The 21,780-nt window shown below is 39.3% G+C and overlaps 1 protein-coding gene across 4 annotated transcripts in view; it reads right to left on the reverse strand.

Moving 5' to 3' along the window:
* FANCD2 (FA complementation group D2) overlaps positions 1–21,780 on the reverse strand; it is a 47,704-nt gene that overhangs the window by 14,256 nt on the left and 11,668 nt on the right. For all 4 annotated transcript variants that reach the window (XM_014848144.3, XM_044754096.2, XM_044754099.2 and 1 more), the window contains exons 12-31: positions 21,579–21,679; positions 21,091–21,199; positions 20,590–20,625; positions 20,193–20,336; positions 17,953–18,087; positions 16,635–16,766; positions 14,871–14,981; positions 11,035–11,144; positions 9,474–9,528; positions 8,702–8,821; positions 8,211–8,284; positions 7,770–7,916; positions 7,141–7,241; positions 6,597–6,712; positions 5,451–5,559; positions 4,061–4,171; positions 3,701–3,813; positions 2,587–2,730; positions 1,200–1,316; positions 42–170 (exon numbers count right to left, since the gene is read on the reverse strand). In XM_014848144.3, the coding sequence (XP_014703630.3) occupies positions 42–170; positions 1,200–1,316; positions 2,587–2,730; positions 3,701–3,813; positions 4,061–4,171; positions 5,451–5,559; positions 6,597–6,712; positions 7,141–7,241; positions 7,770–7,916; positions 8,211–8,284; positions 8,702–8,821; positions 9,474–9,528; positions 11,035–11,144; positions 14,871–14,981; positions 16,635–16,766; positions 17,953–18,087; positions 20,193–20,336; positions 20,590–20,625; positions 21,091–21,199; positions 21,579–21,679 (2,214 nt within the window). The remainder of the gene's footprint in view (positions 1–41; positions 171–1,199; positions 1,317–2,586; positions 2,731–3,700; positions 3,814–4,060; positions 4,172–5,450; positions 5,560–6,596; positions 6,713–7,140; positions 7,242–7,769; positions 7,917–8,210; positions 8,285–8,701; positions 8,822–9,473; positions 9,529–11,034; positions 11,145–14,870; positions 14,982–16,634; positions 16,767–17,952; positions 18,088–20,192; positions 20,337–20,589; positions 20,626–21,090; positions 21,200–21,578; positions 21,680–21,780) is intronic.

Genomic DNA, 21,780 nt, shown 5'->3' on the forward strand with positions numbered 1-21,780 from the left:
GTGACGTCTAAGTCTCTGTAATGATAAGATAGGCTTCCGACCTGAAAATAGTTGTGAATGTTCTCCAGATGGTTACACATGGGAGTCAGCAGTCGAACAATACTATGAGCAATTTCTTGTGCAGATCTCTGATGGAGATGTGAGAATCCAATGTTCCGGCTTCCTTTACTCTATAATAAATTCAGAGTTACTGGAGAAGAAACTGCTTGATAGCTTCTCTGGAACTAAGAGTTCATTATGGAGTTTAGTCCAACCTGTGCCACCAGGCAGGAAGGAAGAGAAGAAATCGTTTGCTTGCCTAAGACTCTATTCTGAAAGACGGATATATTCTTTTTTTTTTTAAAGTAGTCATTTTATTTATTATTTTTATTTATTTTTTTGGTGAGGAAGATTGTCACTGAGCTAACATCTGTGCCAATCTTCCTCTATTTTGTATGTGGGATGCCGCCACAGTATGGCTTAATGAGCAGTGTGTAGGTCAGTGTCTGAGACCTGAACTGGCAAACCCTGGGCCACTGAAGCTGAGCATGTGAACTTAATCACTATGCCACCAGGCCAGCCCCAGAGGGATATATTCTGACAGAAGGATCTTGCTCCAACTTCAAATAACCAAGAGACTGGCTTTTGGAGAGTACAAACAATGTTTGAGAAGTATAGATCCACAATTACTAATGAGATAACACTCACACAAAAACAGAAATCATTTAGGCTGATGAGAATGTAGAGTAAATAGTGAGTACAAAAAAGAAAGAATCAAGTAAATGGATATACTGTGTTTAAATGCTTATCCCTCAAATCTTCACATTCTGTTGTTTGCACCATCCAACTGCTTCACCAGAGGCTATGAGTACATTTGTGCATTATAAACACATTTGAGGCTTTGGCCTTTTCTAGAAAGCCAACTACTTACACTGAGGCTTGGGCCCAGGCTTACTTTGGGAGGCTGTTAAAACCAAAACCAGCAAAGAACAGGATTCAGGAATGCTCGGGACATTTAGAAATACATTTCCTGTTTTGGGTGGTTTTTTTGTTTTCTCTGTTTCAAAGTTCTTTTCTAAAGCAAGGTGAATGTGGTCTGGCACAGGGCTGCCCAGTGACCCAAACACAATGCAGAGAAAGTGACAACTTTTTCACTACTCAGACCTCTTTGTTTCCAAACCCACCAAGGCCAGGGCCTGTGCCTCCCCGCCTCTACCAACCTTGAGGAATGGGACTCTCCTGGCAACAGAAGGTGTCAGCATATTCTCCACCTTCTGGGAGAGATCTTCCAGCAAGAAAAGCAGCTCAGGGGGCTGGAGCTGCACAACTTCTGTAGCCTGTCACAAGGAGGAAGGGAAGAATAATTCCAAGCATGTCCTAGCTATCTTTTGGGGGGAGCACACTTCATGTTTATTCTTCCCAGTGGGTGAAGAATCCAACCATTACCAAAAAAGGGGAACATTTCCCCACTTCATATAAGTGGCTGTTGTGCTGTCAACAAATCAAAAAGCCAAGCATTTCTAAAGTAAAACAAAATTTCAAATTATGAAAATAGGAATTTGAGGCAGTATAGTTTTAGGAGACATACTTTTTCTCTAGAAATAAATGCCTCTGTGTATACTTACAGCTGTGGACCCGAGGTGCATTACTTAAGTTTTCTGGAATAAAAAATGACTAATTGAAGGGAATTTTGCTTTTTCCTGTTCATTAAATAATCCTTTCGTATTTTCTTTCCCCTAATGTTTTGCTACTATTAACTCTGGGCAGGAAGACTATAAGTATATTACATTATCAGAAGTAGAATGGGCAAAATACAGTGTCACTTAAAACTGTTCACTCAATATACATTTACGAACAATCTCGAAGTACAAGCTGATGTAGAAAGATTGGGGGGAAAAGATACTGTCTATTCTGAAGGAGCTTACATTCTTGTAAAAATTCATGCTATTTCTCAATTTTTTTTTAACCTACTCTCTTTTTCTATTTTTTTCTACTCTACTCTCTGGTAAAATCCCATATTAAAAATCACCTTTTCTGTGAAAATGTCCTTTACTTTCAATGGCATTATAACTACCATTCTCTCCTCAGAGTTCCCCCGGTACTTGGTTCAGACCATCAATATAGCACATACTGCTAGTTATGTCTACTTCTTTTATTAGATTATGAGCTATCTGAAGGCAGCATCATGCTCTATGTAGTACTGACATGCCAATAGTTTAGATTAGCGGCAAACATAAAAAAAGGTCTTGATAAGCCTCTGATGGATGCTGAACAAATGTCATGGCAAAGTGAAAATGGCATTGATCTCTATAAACCAGAACAGTACTGCTCTACAAAAGCAATCTAAATAGCTTATTATTAGTAACCTAAGGTAAGGACCACATCATTAGCACGATCTTTTATAATGCCTAACCTACTATTAAGAACCCAGAATTATAAACATCAAGATAATGAGGATGATCATTCATCATTACTTTTACATATAAAGGCTTTGGAAGCCAGAGTCCAACTTCTCTCAATGTCATGGTGTTCTTTTTGAAATAAGAATAGAGCTGAGGAACTTTGTGAAAGAAGATTAAGTTCTGGGATCTCAGCTCTGTCACTTACTTCGGTATGCATTTCAGTATCTAAGATACACTTGGTCACAAGCCCACAATGCAGAATAGAGAAGACTTCAATGTCTAGCTCTCGGAAAAAAGCCCGGTAATTCTGTAGTGACACTGATGTCTTTTCTTCTTTCCCTTTGAAGTCCTGGTGAGAAAGTAGCAGCAGTCAACAAAATAATTAAAGCTTCTATATTAATCTAATTTTTGAAATACATTTCAAAGTATAATTATGCATTCATTTTATGCAAAAAAGTTGTTATTTTCAACACATCACTGACTTCCTTTCACTAAAGTCCCTAAATAGTCCAGAGACCTCATTTAATCCTGAGATACACGTCATATATCAAGACCCTTGGTAGGTTTCCAATGGATGAACCATTAGAGAAATGAAGGCATTATGCTGTGGTACAGAAAACTATGAGCTTAGGAGCCAGAAAGATCTGGCTTCACATCCTTGTTCAAACACTTATTAACTGTGTGACCTTGACCAAGTCACTTACCCTCTCTGGATCTTACTTTCCTTATCCATTAAATGTGGATAACATTAACCTTGGATTTTTAGGAGGATTAGAGGAGCTATACATAATAAGTACCCAATAAACAGAACCTAAAAAACAGAAATAATTAGTCCATGTGGTTCAGGCAATTTCATAAACACACGAAATCTACTCTATGAGTGGTGTAGAGTTACAGGAAAAGGGAACTGCTATTCATTAAGTACCAGAAACTGTACTAAGCATTTCATGTTATCTCAGTTCAAGAAGTTGACAACCTGGGATTGGAAGGGGAAAGAGGCTAAGAGAAGTATATCTACATCTACAGTCTATGACAAAATTTGATAATTGCTACAAGAGAGAATTCAAAGTACTGCTGGGTTACAAAAAAAGGGAGTAAAATATTCAAGAAAATAATTGGAAAAAACAGTGTGGCAGTGATAAGGACTTGGAGTCTAACCCTAACTCTGCTACTGAGAGGGCCACTCCAAGGCCCAGAAGAGTTTGTTTGCCTCTCCTTTCTCTAATTTTCCTCTCTGTAAAACGCAGAGAATAATGCTGACCCTTTGTTAATCTCACTGGGCTGTCACACAGCTTCACGGACACCCATCATTCCAATACCTTTTCCAGCTGACTTCTATCAGACGATGTAGGGTCACATTCTGAACTATCCTCCTTTGAAAGTGTGTCAGAGGAGGATGTTTTGCTGTCATCTGCTTTTCGTTTCCTTCCTCCTTATGTTCAAAAAGAGAAAAGTGACTCAAAAAATCAATAACCATGTTTGCTAAATGTCAATGCCTTCAGGAAACAACATGCTGAAGACCACCTAGAGGTACAGAAGGTAATTTTATAACCATGCCAAAGAAAGGGTTCAATTACATAATCTGTCCAATTACTGATGACTTGACGCATATGACCTCTTAGGTTAATTCAGTGTGGGTCATATGCAGACAGAGAATAAGAAGAAAAGAACACACTCACCTATGTTTCCTTGTTTTCTGATTTTTGCTGAAACAGCAGTACTAGTATGAGGTGTTATATCTAAAGTTTCCAAGTCAAAATTTGCAGGGGGAGGAACATAGTCTGGGATGTCTGAAACAGAGAGCAGACAGAAGCTTAACATATTATGCACCATACACCACCATTAGACTTGGAATGCAATCATCTGATCAGCTACAAACTAGTTTCTAGAATTACCAAGCATGGCTAAATGCCTGTAAGATGCATTCAAGTCATCTGACATTAATTGTTTTGGCATAGCAAAATGGTCAGAGATATCTTGCAGGAATATCATATTAATTGATTATGATCAATTAATATAAAATCATTCTAAATAATGATATAAAATATCCAAGCAGTGGGGCCAGGCTGGTGGCGTAGTGGTTAAGTCTGCACACCCTGCTTCAGTGGCCCAGGATTCGTAGGTTTGGATCCCAGGCATGGACCTACACACTGCTTATCAAACCATGCTGTCACGGCATCCCACATACAAAGTAGAGGAGGACTGGCACAGATGTTAGCTCAGGGATAACCTTCCACAAGCAAAAGGAGGAAGATTGGCAACAGATGTCACCTCGGGCCAATATTCTTCACCCCCCAAAAATAAATAAATAAATCCAAGCAGAAAAGGATTAAAAATAAACTAACATTTAAAATCTAAAAATATTAACAATATTTGGTCACAGAGAAGTTTGTTTTACACACAATCATTTAGATGAGGGCTGAGGGAGGCTCCATGTTTTCCCCAGAGAATTAGGCTAGCACTTTAAAATGACAAGTTTACTTAATGGTTAGAAAGCATTAAGAGGCCTTTCAGCTTTACTCCTGGTTCACACCATGTTCAGGGAGGCAAAGAGGCACTGGAAGTTTGATCTCCAAAGAAGTAAAGTAACTACAAAAGCCCAACCAATGTTTCATATTTTTTATTTTCTTAAGCAGCAATATCTCTTGGAGGTAACAATGGGAGGAAAATGGACACGCTCATTAAAAAAAAATTTTGTTGAGCACATATTTTCTTTTTCTTTAGTTTTTTTTTAAAGATTTTATTTTTCCTTCTTCTCCCCAAAGCTCCCCAGTACATAGTTGTATATATTTTAGTTGTGGGTCCTTCTAGTTGTGGTACATGGGACGCCACCTCAGCATGGCCTGATGAGTGGTGCTAGATCCGCGCCCAGGATTCGAACCGGTGAAACCCTGGGCCACCAAAGCAGAGTGCGCGAACCTAACCACTCGGCCCCGGGGCAAGCCCCATGAGCACATATTTTCTTGTCCCAGATGAGTAGGGGACAGCTATCGCTGAGCCTGGCTTAAAAGCAGTTCTTTATCTCCTCACTGTGTCCTAGCAGGGCTACCAGTATACGACACCCCTTACCTGCCAGGTACTTTTCCAGGATTCTCTGTAGCTCTACGATGTGCTTTAACCGGGTGAGCACCTTCCCCTTCATCTCAGGTGACTTTTGCTGGCAGAAGCCATTTACAACCTGCAAAAGAACAAATTATATTCTCATACTTTGAACTGTCCCAATTTTAACCTTGTTTGCATTATTCATCCAGAGTTAAAAGACGCCATTCAGTGACAGGATCTGTGAGTTTAGTCTGTAATATAAAAGTGCTCTCAGCAAGATGCTGTAGAGAAAAAAAGCCCTTAGTCAATACAGAAGATCGGACTTTCACTCCTAGTTCTACTTGGATTAAGTAACAAAGTGTTTAAGTAACAAGGTGGAATAGTACAGTGGCTAGAGAGCACACACTTTGGTGATTCAAGTCCTATTCTGCTACTTACTAGCTGTGTGGACCATGGCCAAGTCATTAACCTTTCTGAGCTTTTCTTTCTTCAACTATAAAACGGGAATGTAGTTGCTGTATGGATTAAATAGTATAAATAAAGAAATTAGCTCCACATTTGGCACAGTGTAAGTGCTTGATAAATTTTAATGATGTTGAACTCTCTGTACCTGCAATTCCACATGTGTAAAACAAGAATTATAATACCTGTCCTATGTCACAATATAATTGTGAGGATAAGAAGAGATAATTTAAGTGAACAAACAATCTCAGAAATAATATGCCTGAGAAAGGAAGCAAGGTATAGATGTAAGACGTTACCACCATTTTCATCATATTTCATTACTACTGTGCATTTCATTAAGCACATATACATTCTAAAGGAAGGGGAAAGCTACTATTCACTTGATCTCACCGAACTGAAACTTTAAGTGCACACCTATGCAAGGAAGAAGAGTATTTTCACAGTGGAGAAGGTGAAGTTACTCCAGGCAGGAGTAAGAATAAACCAGAAGGCTTGGAGATAGTAAAGCATAGGCAATACTAAGTGAATTCTACGTATTTTGAATTGGCTACATTTAATTGGAGAGGGTAGGACATAACAGCTGAAGAAGCATACAGGGGTTAGGGTTTGGTGGAGGATTTTTAAGGAGTCTTATGGGAACCAAGAAAATAGTTTCCTTTTTAGAGGAACTATAGACAATACATGAAGTGTCCTAGTAACTCTGCTCACCTCTCGGAACCAGTTGAGAGTAAGAAATATGAGCGAACACAGGAACGAATGCTCCTTAACAGACATGGACTCCAGCCTCTCTCCAGGCTCTAGGTCAGTGAGGAATACAGGACAATCTGAAAGGGAAGAAGAGACATTTCTAACGCCCTTTAAGTAGAGGTCAGTAGAGCCTGGATGCCGCCCCTAGAGCTAGCTTCCTTCTACTTACTTTCCCCTTGAACTCGTATTTGAAGGTCAAGCTTTGATTAGTCTCAAAAATACTTCCATATTATGCAGTGGTCAACAAATATAATTAAGAAGTCTTTGCAACAATTTTAGAGGAAAAGACCATAAAGCAACATGGAACTATGATAACAGTTGATTTGTTAATATGTTGGGAGTCTGTATGTATTATTTTGTCTTTGGAATTCCACTATTACTGCTATACTACTCTGTGAAATCAGAAAATTCCTTCCCACACACACCATGTACTGGTGTGCCCCCTCCCTAAGTTTACCAAAGAAAGGTTACAAAGAAGAAAGGATCTGATAACCTCACACTATACCTAATAAACCATCAATCTCCTCCAAGTTTCCATTATGTTGTCTCTCCACACAAAGTCTCAGTAACCGGAAATAGGGAGCCAGGCACAGTGGAGACACCAATCTGGGAAGGAAAAATTCATTTCTGGATTACACTTTACAGGCATATTATAGGCAAATTAGTTCATGTTTATAGGGAGCCCAAACTGATAATTAAGGAATTTTGTCCAGAATAAATGTTTCCTTTTAAGAACATATGACAAGAAACTGAATGGATGCTTAGCAAATAAAATAATGAACTGAACTGGAGAAAGGCAGACAGTGAGTAGAGTGACTGTCCTTATGTTAGGAGAAGCGAAGATAAGATGGAAGGAGGGAGAGTGGCAGAGGTAGACAAATAAGTACATGGGAGGGAGAAAGAAACAGAAACAAAAATAGCCTCACAGAATATCTGCTGGCTGTCATAAGGCAACGCAAATACCAACCCCAGGGTCCAAGGAAAAACAAGGAATCTGCCCCATTCTCGCTAACCCCTCCAAATACTACCTGTCTTGGGAGAAATCCTTTTCCCCACAGATTGCAAGAACTGTGGAATTCCCTGTAAATATTCAAAACACCAACAGAGGTTTTAGAAAAGAAAAAGTGTACTGACTTTTGGTCTGATTCCTGTGAAGTCATTCTACCCCCATCTTTCGCAAAGTCCTCAGAGAACAACAGTGGCAGGAGGTTGATGGCGATCCCATCACGACTACTGTATTCTTCTAGTCCGTAGAGAGCTTTCACGGGAAATGGATAGTCACTGTGGAGAGAACCCAGAATCTGATCCCCAACTCAAGGGTATGCAAGTCTACGGTGGAAACCACTAGAACAAACCAATCTCCCCTATTATGAGGAGAAATAAGAAACAGAAAGAACAAGTGGGGAAGCTTTTAGCAATTCTGGAGCTGGGGTGTTGGGGTTGGGAGGAAAAAAGCTGTAGGAGCGGCTAGACTTGGCTGAGGTCAAGGGCATTCTGATGTCTGTACCACCTCTTGACATAACTGACATAATTTCTTCAGCAGTACAATCAAGTCAGTGGGTAAACAGTACTTACCCTTCTGGAACAGCACAGAAGTCCACCACAAAGGCATCTTGGAAATCATTAAAGATGGTCTGCCCAGCCCATTCCTTCAGGAAGCAAGCAAACAAAAAAGGTTGTGTAGCCCAGGGAGTACTTGCTGGGGAGCCCTAGATAAACTATTAACTTTTCTAAGACTCAGTGTCCTCATTTCTAAAAAGGAAATAACGATATATACTTCATTATTATGAAGTAGAAAAGACATAATGCATGAAAAGTGCCTAACACAGTACCCGGCATAGAACAAATGGTGGCTATCAACAACAAAACTATCATCCTCCTCATCATTACTATTATAATTGTTATTGTGTGAAGGAGGCCTGGGGCAGGGTGAGTCAGAACAGCCTTCCCAACTAGGATATGGAAGAGCCCACAGGATGATCTAATTTTGCAGTGGAACAGAGACAGGGCTTGCAGGGAAGCAGCCCTCACACTTTCTTGCTGTAAGAAAAGATACTTGGCCTCACCAGGGCTTTTGGAGCCAGCTTTCCTCCTTGGATCAGGTTGGCAAATTCATCATAATAAAGCGCAGAGGCCCAAGGAGACTGCTTACTGCAGGAATGAACCAACTGCAGCAGGGAGGTCACCTGGAATAGCCAAAGAGAAAGGACAGTTCAGCTCTGGCACTGTGGATGTTTCTTGAACACCATTCACCCATTCAGTAGTAAGAGTTTTCCTTTCCAATTTCACTGGCAAGGCTCTTATTACCTCTCACCTGAGGTTTTCTTGAGCCTCCTGATCAGTCCGTCTCGTTCCGATCTCTTTTCCAACTGATCAGACACATGTGGCCAGATTAATTTTTCTAAAGCAAAGCTTGGATCATGCCATTTCTGTGCTAAGAAACCCTTAAGGACTACCTCTGCATAAGAAGTTAAATCAAAATGTCTTGATTCACCTTCAAGGCCCTCTGTGTTCTATCTCCAAACTAGCTTTATCTCCAACTCTCCAATTACACACTTACTTGTCCCTAAGCTCCAGTCAATCTGCTATTCTTCAAACATGGCCCACCTTTCGTGCTCTCTAGGAATTTATAATTTAATTAGGGAGATTAGACAAATATAGAAATGAATGCAACCCAAGCCGGTAGATTCTAAGTCCCACAAGGGTGGTACAAACCACAAAAGCTATGAATTCAGGAAAACATATTTTGAAAAAAGCACTCTTTCTGGTAAAATGACAGTGACCAGAAGCCATTCTTCAGTTACTCCTAAGTGTACCAACCACATTACAAGAGCTCACCTGTGTGCACTGTTCACTGCTCAGGGCTGCTCTCCCTTGGGTCAAACTGGAAGATCTAATAAAAACAAGGAATTTTAGCTTGACTTTTGTAATATTTTGTAACAACCAGCAGTAAGTTTAAGAATCCTGCCTTCCCTGGGATAGAGGTGGAGATAAAAGTGCACAAAGGTACAGAAGAATATTTATTTAGACCATATAAAATGTGGATTAGAGTGACAGCTAACTTAGATTTTCTTTAAGTGCACACTAAATTAGTAATAATCACAGGAGCAAGCACTCGGCATTGTTTTAACCATTTAATGTTCTCAATGACTCTATGAAGTAAATACTATTATTACCTTTATTTCACAGATATAAGAATACAGAAGCACAGAGAGGTAAAGTAACTTGACCAAAGTCATTGAGCTAATAAATAATGGAGCCAGTATTTGACCCTAGGGAGGCAATATGGCTCCAGAGAATGAAATCTTAACTAGTACACTATGCAGCCTCTACAGATTACTAATGCTGATTCTAAGGATGTCTCCTGAGGTCTCAGGAATTCTTTTGGTTGGTTGGTTGTTTTTGATGAGGAAGATTCACCCTGAACTAACATCCGCTGCCAATCTTCTTCTTTTTGTATGTGAGCCACCACCACAGCATGGCCACTAACAGAGAAGTGGTGTAGGTCTGCGCCCAGGAACCAAACCCAGGCTGCTGAAGCACAGCACGCTGAACTTAACCACTAGACCACCGGGACTAGCCTGGTCTCAGAAATTCTTGAAAGATCATTTCCGAACTGAACTCCAAAGTCATTCTGTAATGGTAACATCTTATCAAGCCCCAACTCTGATGCTTCTTTAGATGCTACAATTGTGGCATCAAAGTGCAAGTGGGAAAAAAAATCCACAGGAAGACTTTATTTGTATCAAATATGACGTCCCAGACAGGAATAACACAGCAATGGAGAAACCTGTATTGTCTAGTGCCTAGAACAGAAGCAAGTGGAGGAAAATGCCTCCCAGGAGGATCAGGGTTCCCTCTTTTGTTTTTAAGAAGATTAGCCCTGAGTGAACATCTGCCACCAATCCTCCTCTTTTTTTTTGCTGAGGAAGATTGGCCTTGAGCTAACACCTGTGCTCATCCTCCTCTATTTTATACGTGGGACACCTGCCACAGCATGCCTTGATAAGCAGTGCGTAGGTCCCCACCCGGGATCCGAACCAGTGAACCCCAGGCCACCGAAGCGGAACGTGCGAACTTAAGCGCTGTGCCACTAGGCCAGACCAAGGGTTCCCTCTTTGTGGAAACATTTCTAGAACTTTAGTTCTTGGTAATCTCTAGTTTTTAACTATCAGACTGTAATGACTATGATCCAAATTCTGTAAAAATTATATGTGGTATATACAGTCAAGATTAGAAGGAAATAGGGGAAAATAGCAAAAAAACAAGTGTTCACTTCTCTTATGGTTTTAATGTCTACTATTATAATGATGTCTACACAATGTTAACACTTTATTTTGTAAGGCAGTAGCCTGACTAATTGACCTTGAGCCACAGAAGTCAGAATTTCCATGCATACCTGTCTGCTGCCATGATGCCAGCCATGGTGACAGCACCAATAATACCAATGAGTTTGTACTTGAATATGGTGCTAGAGAGCTGTTTTCGTATGACCAAGTGCATGTCATCCTGCAAGGAGACAATGACAGAAAAAGATGAAGATGCTGAAATGATACAGCAAGAGAGCCAATGACTATTGGTGCCAAAAGCCCTAGAATAGCAAGGGTTCTATCATTTATTAACTGTGTTGCAAGGCATTTCATCTCTCTGAGTCTCAATTTTTTTCATCTATAAAATGGGAAAGGTTTTGTAAGGATCAGATACAAATTCCAAAAAATTCCTAGAACAGTGCCTGGCACATGGCAGACACTGAATAATAATAGCTATTATTGTTATCGTTGTGACTTGCTCAAATTATTGTAGTATCATTGGTTGTTCAGTTAAAATAATGAAACAGAAAAAAATACTCAGGAACAAATTTAACCAAGGAAACAAATTAACTTTTTGACTTTTAACAATTTAACTTGTACATTAAAAACTATAAAACACTGTTGAAAGAAATTAAAGAAGATCTAAATAAACGGAAAGACATCCCACATTCACAAATAGGAAGACTTAATATTATTAAGATGATGATACCACTCAAAGTGATGTGCACATTCAATGTAATCCTTATTAAAATCCCAACAGCATTTTTTGCAGAAATAGAAAAACCCATACTAAAACACATATGGAATTTCGAGGGACCCTGAATAACCAAAACAATCTTGAAAAAGAACATGAGGGCTCACACTTGCCAAGTTCAAAATTATTACAAGGCTACTGTAATCAAAAGTGTGCTACTAGCATAAGGATGCACATATAAGGATTAGAGTCCAGAAATAAACCCTCACATATATTATGGTCAACTGATTTTCCACAAAGGTGCCAAGACCATTCAATGAGGAAAAGACAGTCTTTTCAACAAAAGGTGCTGAAAAAACTGGATACTCACACACAAAAAGTGAAGTTGAACCTTTACCTCACGCTATATACAAAAATTAACTCAATAGAATCAATGATCTAAATTTAAGAGCTAAAACTATGAAACTCTTAGAAGAAAACATAGGAAAAAAATCTTCATGACTTTGGATTTGGCGATGGTTCTACTTAATTATGACATGAAAAGCACAGGCAACAAAAGAAAAAAATAGATAAATTGGACATCATCAAAACTGCATCAAAGGACACTATCAAGAGTGAAAATAAAATCCATAGAATGAGAGAAAATATTTGTAAATTATATATCTGGTAAGGGATTAATATCCAGAATATATAAAGAACTACACATCAACAACAACAAAAAACAACCCATTTAAAAAATGAGCAGAAGGGGTCAGTCCTGTAGCTGAGTGGTTAAGTTTGCGCACTTGGCTTCAGCCGCCCAGGGTTTCACAGGTTCAAATCCTGGGTGTGGACATGGCACCACTCGTCAGGCAGTGCTGAGGTGGCATCCTACGTGCCACAACTGGAAGGGCTCACAACTAAAATATACAACTATGCACTGGGGGCTTTGGGGAGAAAAAGGAGAAGAAAAAATTAAAAATGATCTTTAAAAAAAAAAAGAGCAAAAGATGTGAATACACATTTTTCCAAAGAAGACATATGAATGACTAATAAGCACATGATAAGATGTTCAACATCATTAGTCATTAGGGAAATGAAAATTAAAACCATGAGGTATTCCTTCACATCCGGTAGGACAACTATAATTAAAAAACGGAAAACAAGTGTTGGTGAGGATGTGGGAAAACCGGAACCCTCAACTGTTTGTGGAAATGTAAAATGGTGCAGCTGCCGTGGAAAACAATCTGGTGGTTCCTCAAAATGTTAAACATAGGGTCACCATATGACTCAGCAATTCCACTCCTAGGTATATACCCAAAAGAACTGAAAACAGGGACTCAAACAGATACTTATAGACCAATGTTCATAGCAGCATTATTCACAACAGCCAAAAGGTGGAAAAAAGCTAGTGTCCATTAATGGACAAGTGGATAAACTAAACGTGGTCTATACACATAATGGAATATTATTATTCAGCCATAAAAGGAAATGAAATTCTGATATATTCTACAACATGGATGAACCTTGAATACATTATACTAAGTGAAATACTCCAGACACAAAAGGACAAATATTGCATAATTCTATTTAAATGAAGTAACTAGAACAGGCAAATTCAGAGACAGAAAGTAGATCAATACTAGGGGCTCGGGGAAGGGCAATGCAAGTTACTGCTTAATGGGTAGGGAGTGTCTATTTGGGATGATGAACAAGTTCTGGAAATAGATAGTGGCAATGGCTGTACAACATTGTGAATGTGTACTTAATGCCACTGAATTGTACACTTAAAATTGGTTAAAATAGTAAAATTTATGTTATGGATATTTTACCACAATTAAAAAATAAAATAATTTAAATTGGTGCAGCCACTATGGAAAACGGTATGGAGATTTCTCAAAAAATTAAGAATAGAACTACCATACAATACAGTTATTCCACTTATGGGTATTTATCTGAAGAATAGCAAAGCACTAATTCGAAAAGATAAATGCACCTCTATGTTCAGTGTAGCATTATTTACAATAGCCAAGATATGGAAACGACCTAAAGGCCTATTGATGGATGATTGGATAAAGAAGATGTGGTACATATATATACACAATGGAATACTACTCAGCCATAAAAAAAAAGATGAAATCTTGCCATGTGTGACAACACTGATGGACCTTGAGGGTACCATCCTAAGTGAAATAAGTTGGACGGAGAAAGACAAATACTATATGATTTCACTCATACAGGAAATATAAAAAAAAAACACAGAAGCAGACGACAGACTGGTGGTTACCAGAAGGGAAGGGGGCTGGGTGGAGAGCCAGGTGGGTCATTGTATGGTAACAGATGGAAACTAGAGTTTTGGTGGTGAGTATGCTATAGTATATACAGATGTTAAATTAGAATGTTGTACACCTGAAACCTACATAATGTTAAAACAAATGTTACCTCAATAAAAAAATAAAACAATGACATAGCTCTATATTGCTGATGTGAAGCAATCTCCAAAATATACTGCTAAATGAAAAACGCAAGATGCAGAACAAGAAGGTAAGGAGTGGAATATAAGTAAACAGCAAATTTGCAAATGCTCAGAACATCTGAGAAAGCTATAAATTAGTAACAGAGATTGACTTTAGAGGACTGGAGGGAGCGAGACTTGTTTTTCACCACCCTTCTATACCTTTCGAATTTTGTACCATGTGTATATATTACCCAGCCAATTTTTTTTTTTAATTAAAAAAGGGTGCTGATTGTTCAAAGTCACAGTCCAGTATGGATTACTGCCACGGGGTGGCACTAAAGATACAAAAGACTCAAAAGTTATGATTCCAACCTAATCTCTTATTTTAGTCCCTTTGCCTGGCTTTTTCAGTGAACGGTGTCACAAATGAAAGTTGGCACAGATGAAGTCCATGTTAGATGCAGATGTTCCCTGGGAAACAAGGGAACTCTCTGTGTCCCCACGGTACTTGGTGCAGAACTTGAATGGTTTTCCTGCTGCTTCATAGTTAGCTGACTACAGACCCATTTCTACCCTCATAGACCGCCCCCTTGAGCACAGAAGGTCTATTATACCTACCATCTCAGTAGGCACAGCAGGTACTCAATGTTTGTGGTAAGAAAAGAATGAACAAATGCTGAGACTACATACGGCAATGTATTCTATTTCTACTACTCAAAGGCTAGAGTGATTTTGTTCAGCTGATTTCAGTTAAAGAGGTTTAAAAGAGTCTTTCTCAACACACTGCCTCTTACCTGGATGTGACTGCTGGCTTCATGCTGTTTGCTAAATGCCAGTGTGCTGAGAATATAGAAGAGTTTTCGTATTTGTTGAGGGGACATATTTTCCAGATAATCTAAAATGCCCTGTGAGGAAAACAATGCCAACAATGAGTTAACAGCTAATATTTTTTTCCTTTAAATCACAAAGTTAAAACCGTTATAAGAGGCACACACACAGATAGCCAGGCATCTGCTCCACCAAAGCTCAAGTTCTCTAAAGCTATACTCAGAGCCCAAAGGGTTGATATTCTGCTTAGTTTTCCTAATATATCTTCTAGTCCTCCCTATTCTGTCTCTACTCTTCCTTTTTTCTTAGTGAAAACAATATTCTGCCAAAAGTTATGTCTCGGACCTTTTTTCTTATCACCTCATCCCTTAGCTCCTACTCCATGAGTTACCTATTCATTCTCTACAGGTGTGGAAGGAGTCACAAGGGGACTACTTACTTTTTGACACTGGGCAAAGGCTCAGCTTTCTCATCCTTAATATGGGGATAACATGGCCTACATAGTTATCTTTTTTTTTTTTTTAAAGATTTTATTTTTTTCCTTTTTCTCCCCAAAGCCCCCCAGTACATAGTTGTATATTTTTCGTTGTTGGTCCTTCTAGTTGTGGCATGTGGGACGCTGCCTCAGCGTGGCTTGATGAGCGGTGCCATGTCCGCGCCCAGGATTCAAACCAACGAAACACTGGGCCACCTGCAGCGGAGTGCGCGAACTTAACCACTCGGCCACGGGGCCAGCCCCTAGTTATCTTTTTTTTTTAATTGAGTTTATGATAGTTTACAATCTTGTGAAATTTCAGTTGTACATTATTGTCTGTCAGTCATGTTGTAGGTGCACCCCTTCACCCTTTGTGCCCACCCCCAACCCCCCCTTTCCCCTGGTAGCCACTAATCTGTTCTCTTTGTCCACATGTTTAAATTCCTCATATGAGTGGAGTCATACAGAGATTGTCCTTCTCTATCTGGCTTATTTCACTTACATAGTTATCTTTTAAAGCCTAGACTTGACTATGTCAACTCCCTGTTAAAAACCTGTAACAGCTCCTTATTGTCCATAAAATAAAGTCGAAACTCTTTAGTATGGTATTTGAGACCATTTATAATCTGGTCTGGTCCTATGTCTTCCCAGCCTGACCTCCCACCACCCCTCACCATATATCCTGTTTGCAGCCATGCTGGTCTACTTTTCGTCCCTGGCACACCAGGACTTGGGTGCAGACTTGCTTCTGTTCAGACTGTCCTCTGCCTCCATGCGCTCTCCTTACCTTCTCTCATGAAATCATTCCCATCTTTCAAATCACTCAAATGTTATCTCCTCTTTGAAGACTTCTTTAGTTTTCCAGGCATAATTAATTACTTCTACTCTGGCATATCTATAGCACTTATCTTTATTATAGAATTCATCATGTTATATTTATAGTGACTTGCTTATGTGTCTTACTTTCTGTCATCAAAGGCAAGGATTGACTTTCATATTCACAGCACCCAGAAGAGAGCCTGGCACATAGTTATGTATAAAGTATTTGCTGAGTGAATTACTACATATACAGATATGAGTTATATTTTCTATTATTTGCCCATAACCTCACTTCCTTCCCACCCCTCTAGCAATTATAGTGTTCAATATCTAGAGTACAAAATAAATTGTTGCTAACTAACAGATTTCAGATATCTCTCAAATATATGTAAGAAAGAAAAGTGATTCAATATATGTCACTGGAAGAACCAGATACCTTCACAAAGACAGCATTCAGTCTCATAGCAGACAGGTTTACAACTACCAAGTCTAGGAGGATATCCAATGCAGTATCAACTTCGGCTTCATTCCCACTGCAGATATGGGTCACTAGCGCACCAACCACTTCCTATATGAAGAGTCAATAAAACAGTGTAAAGCAAAAATGTGGTATGGCCATCTTAAAGGGGTTCACACCTGAGGCCATTCTAATCTCAACTGGGTTAAACTCCCAGCCCAGCCTTCCCATTGTCTAATTCTATTACCTAGTTTTCATTAATGTTGGAGTCAAGAGACTTAGGATTATGCCAATCTAACTGCACTACCATCTTTACTTATTTCCCATGATTTATCAGGGAGCACCGTCTAAGCCCTCCTGTTTTTCCTCCTTGGTGTAGTCTAGTCTTTCTCTTTCTTTTTCTCATATGGGTTAAATACTACCCTTTAAGCTGTGGTTGAACTTAACCTGCTGAAATTTACTGAAAAGATGGCACTCAAGGAGCTAAAGGTTTTAAAGGATTTTATGGGTTAGACTTCTATGTTTCAAGCACACATAAGTCATGATAGTGTCTCTAAGACATTGATGTGGTTCCAGAACAGGTCTTAGATGCCATCACCCTTTCCTTTATACTGCTCTCCATACCAAGTCATAGGGTTTTCTGAATTGTAGTAGCTCATACCAGATGAATCTATCACTGCTTTAAATTTTGTCTTCATTTTTGAAAGTTCCATTCAGATGTGTTTTACCATTGTTAATAATAGCATAGCACATAAGACAAATACAAAATAAGACATTTTCTTCTTTGTTTTTGTAGTCACCTTGCACCAATACAGCCCTCCCTCTCCGGAAGTGTTACTAAATTTTGTGTCTCATGTTCATGGGAATAGGGTTAGGCCCTCAGGCATTTTTCCTTTGTTTTTCACCACACCTTTTTCTAGAGAACAACTCCAAGATCCATTGGCAGTTGATTATTTGCAGCTGAATTTTAAAACTCATTCCTGTACTGTGAAAACTGCCTAATAACCCCAGTCCTTTAAGCCAAAGTCTATTTGAAGCAGACTGGATCTGGACCTTTGTTTTGGACTCAGAGAATTTTAGAGCTCAAAACACAGAGTTAGATCCTCCAGTCCAGTCTCTTCATTTTATCAAGACTAGGACTAGAATTAAGTTTTTCCAGCTTCCAGTTCAGAGTTCTTTCTCCTTCAATGCCCACCAACCAACAAGAAATAAACATTAGACCACACCAAGTCACTTAGAATTGCATTTCTTTCCTTTTCCCTGTTCCCTCCTTTCCAAAATAAATATTTCAACATACCTGCTGGCAGTAAGTGTCAAAAAACTTAAATGCATATTTATATAGCAGACTGCCAAACAAAATTATACTCTGGTCCAGGGAGTGCAGGAAACTCTGAGCCAGCGACAGAATGGATGGACAAACATCCTTAAGAACCTTGAAGGGGGAAGAGGAGAGAGAAAAGACGCTGTGGAAGAAACTTAGTTACTACAGCACCCAGAGTTGCTCGCCCTTTTGGAACATGAGAGCTCTCCTCATCAACTCTCATTCTAATCTTAATCTTTGTTTTATTCAGAATAATCCTTCATCATTCTGAGTTTTCTCTCAGGATCAATGGAATTCAACATATGGATATAGAATTGACCATGAAGCTCAAAGAAGTTAAATTACACACCTAATATTAGCACTGTTCCTATCTGCCCAATTTGGGACTAGAATCCAGACCTTCTAAATCCCAACTTCCTAGTCATTCTACCTCCCTGGGGATATACTGGGCCTGCTCTCCTTGGCTGTGATTTGAAATCAGTCTATAAGGTTCAATGCTAATCACTGATTTCTTTTAAAGAAGATCAAGAAGAGAACTGCTCATGTCCTACCAACAGGGCAGTAGATGGACATTAATGGACAGAGTAAATAACCAGTTATTAAGTCCAGCTTCTTTACTAATAGCATCACAATAAAAAAAACTTAAATTAGGCATTGAACTGGGTATAATGCTTTACCAAGGAAAACACAACAAAAAATTATATTTGGGGGCTGGTGAGTGGTTAAGTTCATGCACTCCACTTTGGCGGCTCATGGTTTGCCAATTTGAATCCTGGGCACAGACCTACACACCACTCACCAAGCCATGCTGTGGTGGCATCCCACATAGAAGAATCAGAGTGACTTACAACTGGGATATGCAACTATGCCCTGGGGCTTTAGGGAGGAAAAAAAAAGAGGAAGATTGGCAACAGACGTTAGCTCAGGGCCAATCTTCCTCACCAAAAAAACGAGAGAGAGAGAGAGACAGAGGGAGGGAGGGACGGAGAGAGAAAGAGAGAGAGAGAAAGAGAGCCACTGCTTGTGTGAATGGGTCTCTTGTTCTAAAAATTAAAAAAAAAAAAATTACGGGGACCGCCCAGTGGCGCAGCGGATAAGTTTACATATTCCACTTTAGTGGCCCAGGGTTCACCGGTTCGGATCCTAGGTGAGGACCTCCACACCATTTGTCAAGCCATGCTGTGGCAGGCGTCCCACTTATAAAGTAGAGGAAGATGGGCATGGATGTTAGCTCAGGGCCAATCTTCCTCGGCAAAAAAGGAGGATTGGCAGCGGATGTTAGCTCAGGGCTAATCTTCCTCAAAAAAAAATTATATATGGTTTCTACCCTCTGGAACATTATAGCCCAAAAAATATATGATTGCCAGAAACAAGCACAGAAAGGACTGCAAGATAAAGTAACACAAACATTAAATCTATTCCTGGATATAAAATCTTTAAGATCCAACTACATATTCTCATTAGTTCCTAAATCAAGCCCCAAACCACCATCTACCCAGTTTTCTAAGAAACTATACACCGTTAGTATCCTGCTTATTCACCTGGAAAACACCATTCCTAGCTTAGAAAATTCCAATTTAATGGTTTATATTTCAACAGGAATGATCACCTAAAGCTCACAGTGTTGAATAGCCAAATAGTGATGACTCAGGATGCATAATTATGTCTCTACTAGCATTCCTCTGGTCCTGTTATGCTCAGGGCTTTTTAAAACTACTCAGAAAAAAACTACTCAGAACAGGATACAGAAGGCGAGTCTGTCCAAGCTGCAGATTGCACAGAGTTAGACAACTGAAATGATTAATGTAAAATTAAGGTTCAAAAGTCTCAATGGGCTCAAACAAACAAGATGGAATTTTATATGAGGGTGGTAAAGCTTTTCATTTTAGGTTAAAAATCAAGTTACATAAATACGTAATTAGAAGACCTGAGTTAAAACATTTACTACAAAAAAGAATTTGGGGTTTGAGTCTAAATTCAACACAAACCAATTTTGTGACCTTTTTGATAAAACGATGAAAACCAATCTTCGGTTGGTTTTATTAACATCATAATGTCTCAATCAAAGTAAGTAATAATCCTACTATGTTTTGAAATATACTGAGCTCCCTGTCAAAGATCAACACTCAGCAAAGGAGGCGTCAAGATTCCCTCACTGGGTAGGAAACGTTAAAATGATCTCTCTGTAACTTTCAGACTGATTCTCTGACACTCACCAAGTAATGAACATAGAAAGTACTCTGTAGCAGCTGTTCTTGAAAGCAGCCTGATCGAATCTTATTTCTTAGCACCCTCTCAATGTACTTCTTTGTCTGAGTGTTTGTGCTATAGATGATGAGAAGCATCGTCAGGTCAAAAATCTGTTGTCAACAAATATGCAACAAGAGGAAAACAGTTTAATAAATCAGTACATGTACTACAATAAAACAGTAGCTCTCAACTCTTCCCATTAAAACACTCCCAGGGGAGGACCTACATTTTCACAAAACCCAGAAATATTTTTCAGAGAAATAAAGTACTACAATTATTTATCACTGGCATCTTTTAAGAAAGCATTGGAAAACAAGTGAAAGTGCCTGCAATACTTAAAATTCATAAATACATGAACATTACCTTGTGTTCAGACCCTGAGGGAGTGCTTTCAATCGCCTGGAAAAACAAGGGTCACAAAATATTACAACACATAAGTAGAACACTTTTTGCCTTATTCAAGATGCCCTGTTCTCTTGAGAACCAATCTGCCCACCTGGCAACCATTATATATCATTTCTACTTGATTGACTTTTAAGACTTTTATTTCAGGGCCGGCCCCGTGGCCAAGTGGTTAACTTCCTGCACTCTGCTTCAGCGGCCCAGGGTTTCACAGGTTTGGATCCTGGGCGCAGACCTAGCACGACTCATCAGGCCATGCTGAGGCGGCATCCCACATGCCACAACTAGAAGGACCAACAACTGAAAATATATGCAACTATGTACCAGGTGGCTTTCGGGAGAAGACAGAAAAAATAAAAAAATTAAAAATACTTTTATTTCAACCTGGCTTTACTTACACATCTGTCACTGATTGCCACCCGTTTCCTCCCTAATGTTCAAAGTTCCAAAGATCTCACTCACCTTAATCCAGGCTTCAGAAATGGTTTTCTCATATCTAACAGCTGACTTTATTACATCAAAGAGAAGAATAACACAGTCCTGACCGCTGTTTTCTTGATTTCCTGAAGAACTACAAGCAGCAGAGGGGAAAAAAAACATTCTTTCACTTACTGGAGAGGAACCTGTAAGAACTGGGTTCCTGTTTACTAGCCACCTGCCCTGGAACAAGTCATAGCTTCATATGTAAAATGGCTAATCAACTTGTCCTGCAGCCTATCTGGGATTGATCTGAATAGCCAAGAGAATACACACACACACACACACACACACACACACACACACACACACACACACACACGATTTGAAAAACTATACAATATTACATGAGTGTAACATTACTACCATTATTTGTTGGTATTAAGATCTACTGACTTGGCTTTAGGATAAATGTCACGCAACTTTCCTTGTCTATTTGAGAAAAAGGGTGGAAACTGTCTATGAGCTTATACCTTCTTCGTCCTTTACTTTTCAGCCTGCTTTGGGAAGCCTGCAACTGTGATGGCAAAACACAATGCTGCAGATCCAACTGCTCCCGAAGCTCAGAAATTACCTGAGGAAAATATATATTAGCTATGTGTTCGGCTCATTCATAGTGGACAGGCACAGTCCATTCTCTCAGTAGGAGAACCATAACAATCTCCTGAAAGACTA

The sequence above is a fragment of the Equus asinus genome, chromosome 21 (genome assembly GCF_041296235.1).
Source record: "Equus asinus isolate D_3611 breed Donkey chromosome 21, EquAss-T2T_v2, whole genome shotgun sequence".
Classification (NCBI taxonomy): Eukaryota; Metazoa; Chordata; class Mammalia; order Perissodactyla; family Equidae; genus Equus; species Equus asinus.